This window comes from Poecilia latipinna, unplaced genomic scaffold (genome assembly GCF_001443285.1).
Source record: "Poecilia latipinna isolate Pla-1442-1.1 unplaced genomic scaffold, P_latipinna-1.0 Scaffold4115, whole genome shotgun sequence".
Lineage (NCBI taxonomy): Eukaryota > Metazoa > Chordata > Actinopteri > Cyprinodontiformes > Poeciliidae > Poecilia > Poecilia latipinna.
In genome coordinates, this window is record NW_015116731.1 from 1,516 (window position 1) to 20,286 (window position 18,771).

The 18,771-nt window shown below is 38.9% G+C and overlaps 3 protein-coding genes across 3 annotated transcripts; 2 read left to right on the plus strand and 1 right to left on the minus strand.

Moving 5' to 3' along the window:
* Positions 1-518: 518 nt before the first annotated feature.
* Positions 519-3,236, plus strand: fam136a (family with sequence similarity 136 member A). The gene is made up of 3 exons (XM_015025437.1): positions 519-797; positions 877-1,017; positions 2,655-3,236. Exons 1-3 carry the CDS (start codon positions 711-713, stop codon positions 2,841-2,843), a joined length of 417 nt encoding a protein of 138 aa, XP_014880923.1. The 5' UTR covers positions 519-710; the 3' UTR covers positions 2,844-3,236.
* Positions 3,237-4,331: 1,095 nt separating this feature from the next.
* gmcl1 (germ cell-less, spermatogenesis associated) lies at positions 4,332-10,445 on the minus strand. The gene is made up of 15 exons (XM_015025435.1): positions 10,117-10,445; positions 8,846-9,023; positions 8,631-8,754; positions 8,441-8,537; positions 8,260-8,357; positions 8,029-8,141; positions 7,881-7,946; positions 7,327-7,411; positions 7,162-7,252; positions 6,928-7,068; positions 6,763-6,832; positions 6,572-6,647; positions 6,333-6,478; positions 6,034-6,121; positions 4,332-5,945 (listed from the first exon to the last, which is right to left on the minus strand). Exons 2-15 carry the CDS (start codon positions 9,019-9,021, stop codon positions 5,805-5,807), a joined length of 1,512 nt encoding a protein of 503 aa, XP_014880921.1. The 5' UTR covers positions 9,022-9,023; positions 10,117-10,445; the 3' UTR covers positions 4,332-5,804.
* Positions 10,446-11,134: 689 nt separating this feature from the next.
* Positions 11,135-18,712, plus strand: ggcx (gamma-glutamyl carboxylase). The gene is made up of 15 exons (XM_015025439.1): positions 11,135-11,368; positions 11,654-11,854; positions 11,938-12,096; positions 12,682-12,847; positions 12,952-13,030; positions 13,119-13,225; positions 13,563-13,726; positions 13,821-14,125; positions 14,417-14,548; positions 15,735-15,886; positions 15,965-16,134; positions 16,212-16,342; positions 16,996-17,143; positions 17,610-17,814; positions 18,261-18,712. Exons 1-15 carry the CDS (start codon positions 11,344-11,346, stop codon positions 18,418-18,420), a joined length of 2,304 nt encoding a protein of 767 aa, XP_014880925.1. The 5' UTR covers positions 11,135-11,343; the 3' UTR covers positions 18,421-18,712.
* Positions 18,713-18,771: the final 59 nt, after the last annotated feature.

Genomic DNA, 18,771 nt, shown 5'->3' on the forward strand with positions numbered 1-18,771 from the left:
ATTAGTCATCAGAAAATTGCATATTTGTTTATTAGTGCAAACGCCACTTTCTAGCACTATTGTTCCACAACAGACCTTAATAACTTTGACAAAAATAAAAACAACCACCTAATATTTTAAAATGTATAAGAATGACACGAAAAGTACTAGTAATATGTTTTTACGGTTGTCATTATGTTGGAATCTATATGCTTTTTACATTTTTCACATAATTTTGCGTCCCAAAGGAAAATAGATCCATCCTCTTTTTGCTCAATTTTATATTTATTTTTATTTTACATTCTAAAAATAGAAACAAAATAGTGGTTCTTTGAAAATGACAATAAATTTCCTACAACAGGCATTCAGCTAAAACTATAAGTTGCCTTTTTTGAAAACTGTCGTGTGACATTTGTGACTAAGCGAGTTTTATTTGAGAGTAAAAATAACTAAAGGGGGAAAAAATGGTTGCATAGCGCTATGGACAGCGTGTTGGCTTTTATTTTGAAAAGCTTAAGGAAATAGGCGGAAGTTGTCACTCTCCATCGAAGAAACGGAAGAAAGTCGGAAATGACCCAATCATCTCTAATCTTGGACCATGCTTGAATGGAGGTGACCTTAGTTGTTATCAAATTGTGAAGAAAGTTGTGCGGCGCAGTTGGACTTCCGGTCTCGGTTGAATGAGAAACTTGCTCTGAGTGTTTTTTAAAGGAGCAGAGAGGCCTGCAGAGATGGCAGAGGCACACCAGACACGCGTTCAGAAGGTGGTGGAAGAAATGGTCCAATCTCTAGAGAGGGACCACATCCGAAACATGCAGGTTAGTGATCTTTCTCACACCAGCATGGCGCTTTGTTAACCAATAAGTCGTCCTGACCGGCTGCTGTTTTGTGCTGTAGGGACGCATGTTCAAATGCAGCGCAGACTGCTGCGGCCGCCCCTCTGACTCCATGAATCAGGTGCATCAGTGTATCGAGAGGTGTCACACTCCTTTGGCCCAGGCTCAGGGGCTGGTCACCTCAGAGCTGGAGAAGTTTCAGGTGAGGATCTTCAGCCTCACAAACCTTCTTCAGCCTTCTAACACAACCACAGGTTTACAGAGGAACACCCTCTTACTTTTGGAGGGATTAAGTGATATTTTCTGATATTAGTAGTTCAGCACAGTCCAACTGAAGCAACATGCACCCTATTAAAAAATAGCGAGAAACCCCCTAAGATCTGCAGCACTTACCAGATATTTGCATGATCTGCATAAAAATACATGGAACTTTTCCCCCCTCACTGTCTGATATTAAATCGGATTAAACTTCCCCTGTTTTGGTCACTTTGGATTAATCAAAAGAATACTGTTTACTAAATGCCAGATTAATGGCAATTTTGTTTTATTTTCCTCAAAATGCAAAGCTTACATACATTAAGGTTACTTTGGCTTTAAGAGCTTCTGATTGGTTAATTAAAAAGAACAAAGAAATACACTTGTGCATGTTTTATAAAGCAGCATCCCAATCACTCTGCTTCCACTACCTTGTATGGCATCAATAATGTACAGCAGTAAGACACATAAATGTGCTAAAAACACTGCTACTTGCAATAATTCTTGCATATTTTCTTTGTCAGCCAGCTACAACATAAAAGTTGTAGTGTTATCAAGTTTATATCTATAAAATCTAAATATGTGGCAGGAAATTGTCCAAAATCTAGAGCTATAATATTTATACAGTTAAAGCAAAAGTTACAATGAAAACTATCAGTTTCAATAAAAATAAATTTTTTTTGTTTGTGTTTAAGATGCTGGACAGAACGGTGCTTCTCATCAATATTAATTTCCATTAAGACTGCACAGTATATGTCATGCATTCAGTTAAATACAATTGTTTCACATTTTCATGTTATCTGTGGGGGTAAAGCCACATTTTACTCACTTCTCTCCTTTTTTTCTGCATCATCATGTTCTCAACACTCCTTTAGCATCTTAGTAAATATATAAGGTTTAGTCATCCAATGCAGGGAGGATCCATCCTGACTAAATATATTATTAAGGCATATTCACAGCTCTTGAAACATACTAGTCTATCAAATATTGCATCCAAGCAGTTCTTTTGCAACTCTTTTGTTCCAGGCATTCAAAACTTAGTCACAATTTACTGTTAAGCAATATGTGATGACAAACAGACTGGGATGAAAATCACCCACAAAATGCATCTCGTAAATAATATCAAAATGAAATGTAAAGATTCTGAGTGTAATCTGAAAATAAGATTCATGAAAACTTGAATTCCAGCTCAAATCAGCATTATTTTGTATATTTAGAAATTAGTCACTTCATATTAAAGTGACTTTAGGAAATCTTTTGTGAAATATATTTCTCTTGCTGTTTATTGAGAACATAGTTCATTAATAATCTGTAATATTTTCTATAGGAATAAATATTACAGGGAGAAGAATGACTATTTGAATTATTCTTTAGAAATTGTGTGTTTGTTCATAATGTAAGTAATATAATTATTTACATTATGAACAAATGTAAGTAAAAGAACAGTTCTATGGAGGAAAAATGCTTTTTTTTTTACATATTTAATTGAATCTGCCTTTTTAATATGAACCTGTTAGTTTGTTCTGTGTTTTGTTGCTTCTGTTTATTTGTGACAATCAGTTTCTTCTGTTCTGCTGTCCTCAGGACCGTCTGACCAGATGCACGATGCACTGCAACGACAAGGCGAAGGATCTGTTCGACTCGGGGTCGAAGGAGCCGGCCGTCCGATCGCTCATGGACCGCTGTGTGGGCAGCTGTGTGGACGACCACATCAACCTGGTCCCTAGCATGACCCGGAGGCTCAAGGAGAACCTGGACTCTATACCGCAGTGAGGAGCAAGTAGTCTGGACCTGGTAGACGCCAGGTTAGTGACCCGAGGATTTCAGGCTAACCACAAAAGAGCAGTTCAAAGACTTTGATAGTTATTGTGAGATTTGTTACTAGAGCTTAAAGCTAGTGATTTATCTAAATTCAGACGTCCAATGTCATGTTACCATGTGTAAACAATGCAGCGATGGTAGATTTATTTGAAACAGATCTGACTTTTAATTTCACCAGAGCAGTGTTCCCTCATGTGCATCTCTTGATGGATTTTATACGCAGCTCTTTCTGGTCCTGCTACTTTGTTTTGTTTTATTTTGTCTCAATTAGTTTTCCAGCTTTTTGTGATGGTGTCTACATCCACTGCTGTTTATATATGTGAAATAAAATAACAATCAAGGTAATAAGTTTTGCTTTACGTTGCTTTTTAAAAACAATTGAACATTTTTTTAAATGGGAAATGTGGCTTAAGAAAACCAACTCTGTGAGGAAACTGAAATCTGAAAAGTAAACTGAGGAAAACTGCAGTTCATTCTGTAGCTTTGATCATTCACCTAAATAAAAAGTGATGATGTAGAGCCACCTGGAGGAAAGAAATAAGTTGAAATGGTGAGAAAAAAAAACTTTAAAAATTCTGTCATGATTAGGGTCAAAAATATTGAGGTTAAAGTGGAAATAATATCTTAAGTTTCAAAAGTGCTGCTTCCAAGCAGGTTTGAAATGCCTCTGCTAGCTTAGGAGAATATTTATACACTGAAAGAAAATTTTCTAAGAGGTTTGGTTATTTACATAAGCATGAATAACCAAGTGTCACTTCTGTTTTATTCTTGACGTATTTTTTTTGATTTTGTTGACATTTTGGCTTTATTTTATTTTTTTTACTTTTCCATTATTTTGATTTTTTTGCTCATTTAATCTTACAAATGGGAAAGAAACAAATATTATTTTTCACCAAGTGACTTAAAGACTCAATCGTACAACAGCTTTGTGAGTATTATGAAGAAATTAATCAGAGGTAAATGATCAGCTGGCAGCCTCTCTACCTGGCTACAGCGCCCCCAAGTGGTCAAATAACGCATAACTCCAACTATCCATTATACCTGCTTGTCCTTACAGAGTGGTGTTGGTCATATTCCCAGATATTTTTGAGTGATACAAATTACTCTTTTGGGTAATGTAAAATTACAAAAAATATGTATCCAGATATTTTCTTATTTGGATGCAGTGAGTGTTTCTCAGCACTCACTCAGATTAGAGTTAAGACTTAACTTGAACTGTTTAAGGAAGTTGATTTCAGTGCTTTTATAGTAACATTCAACATTTCAGATTTTTAAACTTCATATTGGCTCACAAACTGATTAAAATTGTTAGAGCTCACAAAATTTCCTTTCTTTGGGAGAGAATGCTTTTTTCGCCACTTCATATAACATAATTGATAAAAATATAAAGAGCAGCTACTTGGGGAAAAAAAAGACAGAAAATAAGTGACATTTAATTTTCTTTCAATGCAGTTTGCTTTTAATTTGTTTTATCGGGATGACTGTTGCTTTGAATATTTCAATGATTCAAACACAACCTGATAAACAATTTTGACATTTCTAAAATGAACAGAGAAAGAACAGGAAGTCCAAACTTTTACTCAATACAATAAGTACAAGACAAATCACCCCATATTTTTTTTATTTCTTAACTTTTATGCTCGTAAACACGTTTGTCTACCTGTAATAAGACTGTAATAAAAGATCGGATTGTATGATAGCACCACGGCCCGTATGGAAGGGCAGTTTTATTGGCAGTCAAGAGAAATGTATCTTTTTGCAAACATAAAACATCCACAAAAATAAAAAGGTAAAAAAAATAAAATAAAAACCCAAATAAAAAAAGTCAAAATTTACACATAATAACGGCTGTACAAACAAATTCATTGGAGATCCATGAATGGTAAAAATACATCTGATTTACAACTGGGAATCTCCCAGCTTTTCAAAACACATCCAAAGAGACAGTGAATAAATCCGCAGAATGAAAGCAAAGTTAAGAGGTAACTGTGCAGATTTTGGTAACTATTAGGCTACTTTGTGTTTCTTATGAGTTCAGAATAAAGATGTAACTCAAGTAATTCAAACATCTTCCCCCATAAATAATGACCAGGAGCCCAACTGAACGTCAGTGATGGAAAATAACACTGCAGGAAACCTGTGGAAATATATCTGAACAACCCAGCAGACAGAAGAGTCTGGCTTGACTTTACGATGCTGCTTCACTCAATGCGAGGTGAAGATTAAAAAACAGGTTCTGAGAAGCTGCTCTGTTGTAAAATTGAACAAACACGCAACCACGAGTGTAAAAACATGTTAAACTAGAGACATTTTCCTTCTACAGCATGCCAATCTTTTTTTTTCCCTTATTATTTTCATATGTACAAGTCCACATGAGGCAGATTTGATTATTTTTCAAATTTACACATATTTATGTATATTTTGATAAACCAAACATTAGTAAATTTGAACCGTTTCTTTGATGAGAGTGAGTTGGTCTGATATATGATGAATCCATTTAAACCTGTGGTGTTAAGCTCACATTTTTTATTCGACAGCGCTCTAATATAAACTTTTAAATAAAAAAAAAGTTAATAAGCAGAAATAAAAATAAAAAAAACCTCCTCCAGCTTATCATCCCATCTTGAAGCTATGAAGTTCCTAAACCCAACCTGAAAAGCAGATTTCACCTACTCCCTTCCACTTTAAAAAGTGGATCATTTGTGGATAAATGCATGGCAAGAGAAGATGGTGGGCCTCACTGAGAACAGCTCGGTGTCAAAATGTACCAAAAACTGCCCATATGGATGTGAAAATACCCCCAAACTCCACCACAAGCATGCAGTCAGTGTGCTGAAGAGGAGTTCGGTTAGTCTTTGGGTGAATGTCTTCATGTCAACAGGAATGGTAGCAGCTAGTGACTGTCAGAAGCCATCAAGACGCAGCGCGAGCGGCGCTTTCTGGCTCCGAGGAATCTGGACGGTGGTCTGAATGAGGCGAGGTATACAGGAAGTTACAGCACACGTACAGGGGGAACGACAGCAGCCGGCTGTCCAGGTTCATCACCACGTACTCCTGCGGGGATCCAGTGGAAAGGACGATTATTAAAGGCGTTTTTGCAGTTTGAGCCGGTAACGTTTACAGCCTGGCAGAGCTCACTGACCTGGTCCTTCTCCAGGGTGAGGAGCTGGTAACCCGTGGAGCGACTGCAGACCAGCTTCCCTCGGCTGTCAAAGGAGGCGAGACGTAACCTTTGCCAAAAAGGAAATGTTAAATTTATGCCTGTGAAAGCAGGTAAAAGGCAAACATTTTCAAATGTGACGTTTTAGTAAACTGTGTCGCTGTTAAAGCTGGATTTTGTTACATCATACTTATAGATTAAACATATTTACATTTATTTTTATAAAAAATTCTTGCAAAGGTGATCATTTATTTAAACAAACCGACTGATGGCTTCCTCACCTGTAAGCCAGATGTCTCCGTGGTTGTAGACTCACAGCGCCCCCACATGGCTGACTGAGTGTATTCCTTTTAAAGACTATGAAGCGGTTTGTGTAAGTGACCAACAGGTCAAACCCGAAGTTGAAGCCCGTCCACCTCCAGCAGTACTGAGACGAAAGAAAGAATCGGTTAATTTCTCTGTGTTGATGTTACAAAAACATATCAATCATGCAAAAACAGAAATGATCGTAGAAACTCACATCTCCATCTTTACTCAGCTTCCTGCCACACCTCATGCTGTTCTGCTCAAACTCGTCTTTGTTGGGCTCCTGAGGTCTAAACATACAAACACAGCGTTGTTTTCACAAGTAAAGTAAGAAGTAATACATTTATTGTTTTATTATTTTACTTTCCAAAAACTCATTGCAGCAGTTTATTCTCAGGGTCTCACCCGTTGTCGTTGTCAAATTCTGTCCGCAGCATAGCAAACCACTGGTTTTTGTACATCGCAGTTAGCCACTCTACAGCAGGAATTATTGGACACATGTAATCAATTAAAATCACCGGAATATCATTTAGATTTAAATATTACATGTTAATGAAACTTTGTTCTTACCAGGGGGCAGGATATTGTCTCTCTCCAGGATGCGAGCAGATGCGAGATCGTTGATGATGTACTGGAGGCGGACGAGCCTGAAGACGGAGCGAAACGGCGCCCCCTCCTCTGTGTTTAAGAATGGCTCCTTTTCACACAGGTCTGTACGTCGTCGTGCAACGAAAAACACAGCAAGAGAACTGTAAGAAACAGTGCAACGTGACGTGCAGCTACAGTTTGAGGACATGACATCACCTGTCCTGCGTTTGCAAAGCCAAGCATCGGCATCGGCCAGAAGCTGCTTGATTGGACCGTCCCATGAAGAGTTTAGCTGCAGAAACATCCACTGCAGAAACGGCAAGAGGAAAATTAAAATAGTGCAAAATACATGCATGTAATGCATGATCATTTCTCTCCCACCTTCTTCAGAGCGGTGTACACGTCCATCTCCACCTGCATGACGAACAGGTCAGAGGACTGGATGAGCTGCGCCATCACATCAGCCCTGTGGTTTCACAAAGCAGGAAAGTACGGACAATAAATACAGATCTTATCTAATCTGTCCAAATTAAAGAATAAATAAATAAAAATCACTGAAATTAATCCAGAGGTCCTACAAAAATTAATGCCAGAATTTAATAATTTTTCAAACTCAAATTTCTAGATTTTTGGCCTATTCAGCAGATTAGAAAAAAAACTGACTTTATACATTTGTATTGACGGACAGACAGATGAAAAGAGGGGTAGAGAGATCTAGAAACAGAAGGACAAAGCATCAGAGGGACAAAACGACGGGTAGATAGACAAAGGACAATCGGATGGATGGAAATATGTACAGACAAAAGAATGGCTGGACAAACTGGTTGACAGACTAATAAAGGTCAGAGTTGACGGAACAGATGGACTGAAGTCTGAAAAAAAAAATACAAATGTTGCTGTAATCAAAATTTTCTTTTTCCATGCAGAATGCATACCCAAGTTCTTTCATCAAGTCAACATTTTGATGGGTCATCAAATTGTTCAGAAGCCATTCGAGGCACCTGCAAGACGTAGAAAGCCATATTAGTAACCATATCTACTAATAAAGTCCAAACATTGTTAAAAATATGTATAAAATCTGACTTCTTCATGACTGAATCCAAGCCATAGATGCTGGCACAAGCGTAGTAGCCACACACAGTCTTGGCGCTGATGTTCTCCTTCATGGTTTCACCGCACTGCTGGATCAAGCCATCCTGGCAGGATGGAAAGAATAAATATACATATAATAAATATATATTTCTATTAGCAGAAAAATCAAATGGTTCATTTCACGTTCCAGGAAACGGTGGGGTGCCTGTTGTGTGTACCGACCAGCTGTAGCATGCATGCAGCAGCGAGAATACTGATGACCCGGCTGGGCTTGATCAGAACATCATCTCGGTACAGCGATCCAAAGACGACTTGCAGAGCTGCACAGACACAGGACAGTAAAGAGCTGTAAGGAAAGAATGAGACAAAGTTTAAGCGTTTGTTGGCTTTCTGTGACTCTCACCTTCAGCGTCGATGTTCTGGTCGGGAATCTCCAAGTTGATTTCCATCATGTTGGACTCCTTCCAAGAGCCACTGAACATGCTGGAAAAATATCCAGACTGCGAAGGGGCAATGAAGACGCAGTCAGGTAAAAAGAATTAGCAAGAAAAATTGAAGACATAGTAATTGTGCAACTGTATTAACTATATTACCTGACAAAGGTACACTTTATGGAGGTTCCACTCCTGCCCCAGAGCACAGATACGAATATCACTGTTTTCTCCATTTAGAAACAAGGTCTGATAAATGTACTTTGAGGTGCTTTTCAATTTCTTCCTGTCCAATAAAAAACAAACCAGACAAAATTTTCAGAGGAAAGAATATTAAGATGAATCGACAGTGAATTAAATTCCTTGAGTGGACTTGCCTGCGAGGTGTGTCTAGTATGTCGTCTTCTTCCTCCTGTTCGCTGTCGCAGTCACACTGAGCATTCCGCTTCCTCTTCTTGCACTCGCAGCCGTGTCTTCGGCTGCTGATCGCACCCTCTGCTGCTTCCTCTGGTCCCTGAGAGGGGGACTGGAACCTGCTGCTCAGGTTTCCCATCTCTACACACGTCAACCAATCGATTTGTTAAGCATCATGACGAAAACATCACTTGCAGTAAATCTGCATTTCCTTCACTCCTGCCTCTCATCCATCATCACCAGGCAGGCGCTCTGTTTTTGACGTTTAGTTCCTTGCTAGCTGTCACTTCTGGGTTGTGTACTGTACTCTATGCTATACTCAGTTCTGGTGCTTGAAGGCCACAGCAAATTCTTCAAAACATTCAATACAAAAGGCAAGACAGATTACAGCTGATCACTCAGGAGAACTGTACGCAAAAAAAATCTTGCTACAGTTTTATTTTGTCTATATAGCTTTAAAGGACATTGGTTCATTTGTTTCTGTCAAGAGTTTGCAGGCCATAGATGGCCTGCAAACATCTATGGCCTGCCAAAACATCTATGATGCCAATTCTGGTAATGCCAATTACCAGAATTGGCATCAATTACCAATTCTGGTAATTGATCAGAATTAAAATTCTTATAGTATAAATTATTAATAGTAGCAGTTTCTCATTTCTTCCAATAAGTTGCAAGTTGTTTTTAACATGAACCAGCTGCTTGGATTCAATTCTCCACTATTTATTTTACATGGCCACTCCTTGTGCTAGAAAACTGTTAAAAATTAATTTCTTCTCATTTAGTTTACAAAATTAGGAATAAAAAACAACACATTCACATATTTGGTAAATATTAACAACACAAAATCTAACTAGGTTGGCTTGTTGCTTTTTGTGTTAATTAATCACAGTGAACTTAAAAGAAACATCACAGCTATTTCACACTTCAACTAATGGTTTTGAGGATCATGTACTAACAATTTAATAACCATAAATGATCATCTATAAGGATAAATAAACCACAAACCTCCGCAATTATCTATGTTTCATTATGTCCAAACACACTTTTAAAGAAAATGACATTATTTGGCAAATGAACTGTCAGAATAGGAAACAATCTATTTTGCAACATTACAGGTTGGTGTTATTATATATAACTAATGCCACAGCAACAAAACTCCCGAGTGAAATTTCATTCATCAAACACGAATTAGACATGCAGGTTGTCCAGCTAAAAACCAGTTTGTCTCACTTACCTAACGGTTAAGACGTAAAGCTGAGGGAAAGGTGAGAGATTATTCTGGACAGTTGATAATCTCTGTCAACCCTTAACGGGACAATACAGAGAGAAGCTAACCTAAGAGCTAACCTAGCTGCCAAATTCACCAACAAAAACCAAGTATGAGAGCAGACAGCGATTTAGTTTTCTCTGCTAGGCTGCTGCTCTCTACAGGCCTCCAGACGGCGAAGTTTCAGATAGCTCCGGTTACATTTTTATAAATCAGAACGAATCCGAACCCAGAGAAAAAAGATATTTCAACACTGAAAATATGTGCTGGCTTTCTTCTTCTTCTTATGCTTTATTATATGGCGGTTGGCAGATCAACTATGATGGCGCATTACCGCCACCAACTGGACTGGAGTGTGAAAAACAGAAAACAAAAATGAAAATAATAAGATAAAATACTAATAATACGTTAACTAAATAGGTAAATAAATATTAGTAAACTAAATTCTCTCTAATTACTTATTATTAGTTTCTCTTTTCTTCCCATTTTCCTTATGTCTCTTACTTCATTCAGAAAGTTAAATGAGTCTTCCTGTACCGCATATGTCCCGGTTTTTCTGCCAGACCTTAATATACGTATCATTTTACATTCAGTTTTACTTGATGGAATTTGATTATTAAGATTTTTACCTTATTAACATGTACCTCTAGATTTATAGATTAAATGTAAATGACTAAACTAAATTTATTTTGCTATTCCCTGAGATGTTTTTAAAAATTTAAAATAAGAAAAATGAGAGAAACAGAAAAAAATGCCTAAAATTAAGAATTAATTTAAGAATGGTAAGGAGTTTACATTTTCACTTTATTTATAAATGAATAATAATTGAAAATATATGCTAATTTTTAAATACAAAAAAAAAGAAATAATTTCCTTTTCAGACTGATAAAAAATATTTTCCCTCTAAAGTTTTCAGGATGTGACGTAGAAGAGGGCGGAATTAGCAGTGAAATCAGCCAATGAGCAGGAAGCACCTTTTTCACAACATTCCAATCCTTCCCACAACGTTCTCCTCCTTCTCTCCTCCCCTCTTCTGTTCCTTTCGGTGAGTGTGTGGTACTGTGACACGTAAACTTTGTCCGCCACATTCCTCTCGCAGGATACCTCCACCTGGGACAGGGAGAGCAGAGAAAAGACTCATGCCTTGTCCCGAAGCAGAATAACACAGAATATTACAAAAACCCAAAACAAAACATGGAGGCGAGAGACGCTACTGCAGGTGAGGTTACTGTTAGCACTGACTGTCAAACAGAGAGAGAGCGAGAGAGAGAGACAGAGAGCTGTTTGTTGTTGTTTTCACTCCAATTACCAGTTAGAGCAACACCTAACAAGCTGAGATCTCAACACCAGCTATGTTTGTGTAAATATAGCCCTGAACACGAACCTGGCAGGTTGTTGCGATTGAACAGAGAGAGCACAATGAGTCCATTCAGATCTTGTTTAGACTTGCCTTTAAACAGTAATCATGACTTTGCGTCTTGATTCTCCTTTATTCAACTTATAGGTGCTTTTGTTGGCACCGACAAGGAGAAAAAATCTGCAAAGAAGGATGCAGCGCCTAAAGCGGCGAAACCACACACTAAAAGCAGAATGGAGGAAATCTTTGGCTTCAGGAAAGAGGACCTGAGCTACTGGGAGAACCTGGTGGCCCTTCTGAACCGACCCACTGACCCTGCATCTCTGGGCATCTTCCGCTGCATGTTTGGTGAATAAATCAATGCTCTCTGCTGTTTAAATGTCAACTTGTTACAAAGAAGAGTCTGTATTCACGCCTTGTGTTCTGTCCAGGTTTGCTGATGGCTATAGACGTCACACAGGAGAGGGGCCTCAGCCATCTGGATTACAAATACCTAGATGGGGCCCCCGTGTGCCGCTTTCCTCTTTTCAATTTCTTAGAGCCCCTCCCTCTGGATTGGATGTACGTGGTGTATCTGGTGATGTTCCTCGGTGGGTACCTTACCATTAAGAGAGGCTAGACTGCAGTCTGAGCAGATTTCTATTGGAAATCTATTGGAAGATCTCTGTGAGATCAGCACCTCTCGATTGTTTTTACATCTGCATAATATTTGTCACCATGGAGTAATTAACTCCAAGTTGTTTGAAAATGGCCTATGATCCTTTCCCAGATTGATGAGTGGCAACAATTGCTCCTCTAGGGTCATTCCTTTTATTTTTTTTAATTTGCATACCCCTATGTTGCTAAAACTTCTGCGTTTATAAAAAGGTCTCATCTGCTATAGTTCTTATTCATTAAGTGCATTGCATAAGCACCCCCCCACCCCCACCTGCTACTATCTTCTCTTAAATCCTGTGGAAACCAAAAGGGTGTACTTACTTTTTCTACACTTTTACTTTAAGGTGAGGTGTAAATAATTTTAGAACTTGGCAGAGAGTAGACCAAATACATACACTCATTATATTTACTATTTATGCAGCATGTAGCAGCTTCTCAATACCTCAGGAGTCTGTTCCCCTTTAAAAAGTACTTAACTGCTCTATTTAACTAAACTGTGTGTTTATTTTTAATTAAAGGTGCACTGGGCATCATGCTGGGCTGTTTCTACCGTCTCTCATGCCTCATGTTCATCTCGACCTACTGGTACATCTTCTTCCTGGATAAAACGGCCTGGAACAATCACTCGTATCTCTACGGTCTCATTGGGTCTCTGCTCGCCATCATGGACGGCAACAGATACTGGTGAGGTGAAGCTTCATTTGGCTGCTTGTGAATTAATCTGCATGCTTTTCTCCACGTCAGCCGTTTTTCTTTTTTTTTTTTTTTTTCCTTATATGTGTTTTTAGGTCGCTGGATGGATTACGAAAACCTTCCATAAGAAATGCTCATGTTCCTCTGTGGAATTACACCCTACTGAGGACACAGGTTTGCTTTAGTCATCATTTAACTAATTTTATGTGAAAATTATTGTGACAATTTCATTTACTGATACTTGTGTTCTTATTTTTCAAAGATCTTTATTGTATATTTCATTGCCGGAGTTAAAAAATTGGATGCAGACTGGGTGGAGGGATATTCCATGTCATACCTGGCACACCACTGGCTCTTTGATCCTTTCAAGTATGTTTGCTTTAATCCTTAATAAATTATATAGTTTTACAGTCAAATATGCAGTGGTTTCTATCACGAGTTGGGTGATATAGCTTAAAAGTAGATTCTCAGATTGTTTTCATACCAGATTCAATTTCCAATATTCATCTTTTTTTTATTGTGCTTTCTTATTTTTAAAAGAAATTACAGACGACAGAAAATATTTTGTAATATTTTTCATATTGACACTGATTAAACACTGCTTTCACTTAATATGCGAAAGTGTCAGCAGGGTGTAAAAGCTTTTGCGAGGCAGTGCATGTCATGTATCTTACTGAGCTGTACCAACGTCGTTTTTGTTTTTCAGAGTGATTCTTCCTGTGGAGTCGGTGAGTCTGCTGGTGGTGCACGGAGGCGGTCTAATTCTGGATCTCACTGCTGGATATTTGCTGTTTTTTGACGCCACACGGCCAGTGGCGTTTTTCTTCGTGTCGTATTTCCACTGCATGAACTCTCAGCTGTTCAGCATCGGTCGGTGTGCTGCCTCATTCACTCCCAGGACAGCTGTAAAGTCTTTGTTTCCTCCACGGATGTGTATTGACGTGTATTTGTAACCCTTTTTCAGGGATGTTCTCCTACACGATGTTGGCAACCAGTCCTCTCTTCTGCTACGCTGACTGGCCGAGGAGATTCTTTGCCCGCTTCCCATCGTTGCTCAGCGGAGTCCTGCCGCTCACCACAGAGGAGATTCAGCCCAGCGCTTCCTGCCTTTACCCTGAAATCCACAGCAACAGCAGCAACGAATGTCCAGGGACACAAAATCCTGCAAAAGCTTCCAAAATGAGATTTAAGCACAAGCTGGGAGCTGTTTTTACTATCCTTTACATAGCCGAGCAGTTTTTCCTGCCTTATTCACACTTCATCACACAGGTATGTCTTCTCAGTGACTTGCAATCATTCCTTAGATTGTTTTAGTTTTATTTCTGAGTGGACAGCTTGCTTTCCCAGTGACCAAAAGCCTCCTGATAGGGAAACATGGCATTGTTTCACTATAAACAGCAGCTCAGATTGTCAAAACTTTGAAATACGAGAACCCTTATCATTCAGTCTTTGATAAGCTGAAAACATGGATGTTCGCTTTCATGCATGTGGTATAAAGTACAACAAGGAGGTTGTAATATAAAATTGTTTCAATTTTTTTTTTTTTTTTTTTTTACTCAGGGCTACAATAACTGGACTAATGGTTTGTATGGCTACTCCTGGGACATGATGGTCCACTCCCGCAGCCATCAGCACGTGAAGATCACCTACAAAGATGGAAAAACGGGGGAAATCGGATATCTGAACCCGGGGGTGAGATACCAGGAAAACAAAACCATGCGAGGCAGGAAAATAATCACGCTTGCACTTAGAGTAGCGTCGAGATTGGATTTAACAACATACTAAAAATCCTTATTTATTTTTTTACTGCTCTATATGGCTGGGCAATAAATTAATTTGATGAAGTTTCTGAAGATTTAATTTTTGGAAAATCTGATTGTTTTATTTTATTTTTTTTAACCAAAGCGCTCCTCGGTTCACCCAGTGCCTACCGTCTTGTTTGACAAGCGTGTTACACAGCTTCTGTTTACTTGGACTTTGAATTCAGGCCAGCTCGAAGAATGTCGGTGACTGAAGAATGTTTCAGTCACAGAAAGAATGATTGAAACAAAAGTGTGTGTTTGAAAATATTTTTGGGCATTTGTAATTTCTTTTCAAGAAAAGAAATTAAGAGTTTTTTTGTAAAATTAAAATCAAATTTGGTATGAAAAAAATCAGAAATGTTATTTTCAAGCCATATTGCCCAGCCCTATTCCTTCCCTATCCAATAAGTAGTTTAAAACTAATAACTTCCCCTATTTTGGTCCATAAAAACTGTTGAAAAGGTGTCAAAATGCTGCCTTGTAAAGTTTACATCTTCATCTGGTCCAAAGCATCTGAATAAAACAACTGTATTACCTCTTTACTGCTATAAATCTGGAGTAAACAATAAAATGAAACACCACAAGTGAAGAAAGGCCGAGGGATAAAAAAATGTTTTAAGAAGAGTTTTAAAAGTGGACAATAAAGAGACACTTGTTAATCCGTAATGGCAAATCGTTCTATTTCCATTCAGTCAGTCTCTGCAGAGTTCTGCCTAATCTAAGTATTTGATTCAGGTGTGTTGAAGAAGATACACATTTAAAGTTATATGAAACTCCTGAGGTAGAGGTATACTGTTTTGATGCATGAATAGTGATATCCCTTAATTTATGTTGGATCTCATACTACAATATTTATTAGAGAATCCGTGACACATTTTGTTATCTGTAAGATGTTAAAATCTTAAGCAAAGGATGAAAAAAAAGAAACTGCAATTTGCAGGTCAATCACAATAGCAAAAGTAATCACCTCTCACCTAAACATCACTTTTTAAACTACTGGTTTATCTATCAGCTTTTTTTCCCCCTTAGTATTGGGAGTTTGAAAGCTTTCTGGAATAATCCCCCCTGTGTTTCAGGTGTTCACTCAGAGTCGCCGCTGGAAAGATCACGGAGACATGCTGAAGCAGTACGCCACCTGCCTCAGCGGGCTGCTCCCACGCTATAACATCTCTCATCCTGAAATCTACTTTGACATCTGGGTGTCGATCAACGAGCGCTTCCAGCAAAGGTAGGAGGGACATCGGATGTTTTATGAAGCGGGGGGAAAATGTGCGAGGGTTGAATTCGCCATGTTCTCCTCTGTCAGGATCTTTGATCCTCGCGTGGACATCGTGACGGCAGAGTGGTCGCCTTTCAAACCAAACCCGTGGCTGATGCCCCTGCTGGTTGACCTCTCACCCTGGAGGACCAAGTTCCAGGAGATTGAGGGAAGTCTGGACAATCAGACTGAGATCGTCTTCATTGCGGATTTTCCAGGTTGACGCTCTCTTTCTTTGTCCTGATTTCTGTTGTAAAGCAGCGATTATCTAACCGCCGTCTTTGCTACGGCTCAGGTCTCCATTTGGAGAACTTTGTGAGTGAAGACCTGGGCAACACCAGCATCCATGTGCTGCAAGGGCAGGTGAATGTAGAGATAGTGGAGGAGAAGAAGAACCACACGCTGCAGCCTGGTGACCAGATAAAGGTACGAACGCAATGTTTTCAGACACTGACATTCAATTAAATTAAGATTTAAACATTTTGTACGGATGATTGATCAAAATACTTTTCAACTCAAGTAAAAATGTGAACTGCTGTGTACTGGTAAATACGTGTTTGAAATGGAAAACGTGCAGGATGAAGTTGTGTTATATTCTTCAGTATAAAATAAGAGCATTAATTTACAAAAGGGATCGTCTGTGTAATGTCCAGAAAGGGGCAATGGCTGTTAATGAGGGTGTTGTAAAATGACTATTTTCCTCTTGATTGGAAAGTAACTGTCATATTGTTTCATGTGAGCAAGTCGTTCTAATCCAGCAAGTTTCTTCTGGCTGCTTGTGTTGCCCGTCTGTCCTTTTCCAAGCTAATTTTAGCAAAGAAAGCTAAAGCCTGCTGTGCAAGTTTCCGAAAACAGACCGAGTCTCCAGCTGATGCATTCAGTGATTCACCTTCCAAGGCTGCTGAAAGTTTTCCAAATGTGCAAAAGCAAACTGAAATGTCAGGAAGGAGGCAGGTGGACTGTGGAGAATAAGCAAGAGAGTAGCAATAGAAGAGAAAGGATGAAAACTTGTATAAATGATTAGAAAGCAACATTGTTACGACTCTCCTAGATTTTTATTTTCCTTTACGTGTTTGCAGGTTCCTGCAGGGGCTTACCATAAAGTCTACACCATATCTGAGAGCCCTTCCTGCTACATGTACGTCTATGTCAACACCACAGAGGCAGCGCTGCTGCAGAACTTCACCAAGCTGCAGGAGCTTCAAGAGCGCATTCGCAATGGAACAGGTGAAAACGAGTACGACGAGAAGATGCTATAAAACTAGTCTGGTAAAAACCAGCTGACCAGGCTACTATTTTTTATTTTTTTTAACCTTTATATTGGTGGGATAAAAAGAGATTAAAATCCTCTTTATCAAAGGAGTGCAGGCCAAGAGGAAGCAACAAATACAACTCACAGTAAAAAAAAAAAATGTCAAGCTATAAAAAAAAAATAAAAAAAACTGGTACAAATCATTGAATCAGCCTGAAGAACTATTACTTTGGATTATACTATAAATGCTATTAGTTTCATTTGAACACATCAAGTTTATTGCAGTATTGGCCAATTTTTCTTTGAGGCTAAAGCTTGAATCTCATCTGCTGAAGTTTCTTACGTTCCCGGTACTTTTCTCTGGGGACAGAGATGTCGCTAAACGAGAAACAAACTGTTGCTACTTGAATCCATTCACACCAAATGATTCTCTCTGCGCAGAAACCGAGCCTCTCCCTCCTGAGCTGCAGCCTCTCATGGCGGCAGATGACGACAGAGAGGCGGAGGTCAACGCCACCGACCCCGTCGTGCAGCTGTTCCTGAAGCGGCAGCGTCGGATGAAGGAGGTGAAGAAACGCAGGGAGGCGGGTGTGCTGGAGCGACTGGATCGCTTCGCCGTTAAGAAGTACTACGCGATACGGAGGGGGTACGTGCTCTCTGTTTACATCGTTCCTATGCACTCTTGGAAAGTACACAGAAGTATTTTTTGACTCCTCTCTGTCTCAGGATGTTTTGTGAAACATTGTTTGAAATGCTAAGGTGGGAAAAGAAACAATAGAGATTCTGCTTTCCTGATAATTTTAAAAAGTGAAATTTAAAATCAGTTTTCTCGACAAAAAAAAATAGCTGGATGTTTCATTATCTCAAACGTTCAATTTCCAGTTAACAAACTCAGACTTAATTACCTTAATATAATAATGCCGTAATTAAACCATTACGGCAAATGAAATAATTGAACTGATAACACGAAATAGAAGCATGTTGAGATGGTGAATGTTTTTGAAACAAATTGACTTTAAGATCAGCTGAACGACCGAATGAAAATGCTATTGCAACACTAGAAAACAACAACCTTGCTCCTTTGTCTGGTAGATTTCTGATGACAGCCATTGCAATAAGAAACCTGGCGGTGGGTCTCCCTCCTGTGGAGCAGCTGAGGAGCGAAGTAGCCTTTGCCAACATGAAGGAACCTGAAGCAGAAGCCGAGCCGGACGAGATGCTCAAACGTGAAGTTGGTCACGCAGAACTTTAAAACTTGTCAAAACAAAAAGTATGATGAGGATGAACTCCTGGTACTGAATCACACATTCCTGTAAAATCTGTTACTGCTGGACTGTTACCGAGTTGGGTCCTCTCTGCCCACGCCATGAAAGTGCTCTGAAGAAATTAGCATTTCACGTTATTTCCAAATGCAATACTTTGTTCTTAAATTTCAGCTTCCCACAGAGAACACGTTGCAGTAAAACCAATATTCTGTATGTTTGTGTTTGTGATGTCACCTTCAATGCCATTATTATTTGATCTGCTGGAAGATTAACTCATAAACATGCCAGACTACGAATGGGAAAGCTTGAGACTGAATAAGTATTTTGTCTTTAAGTTT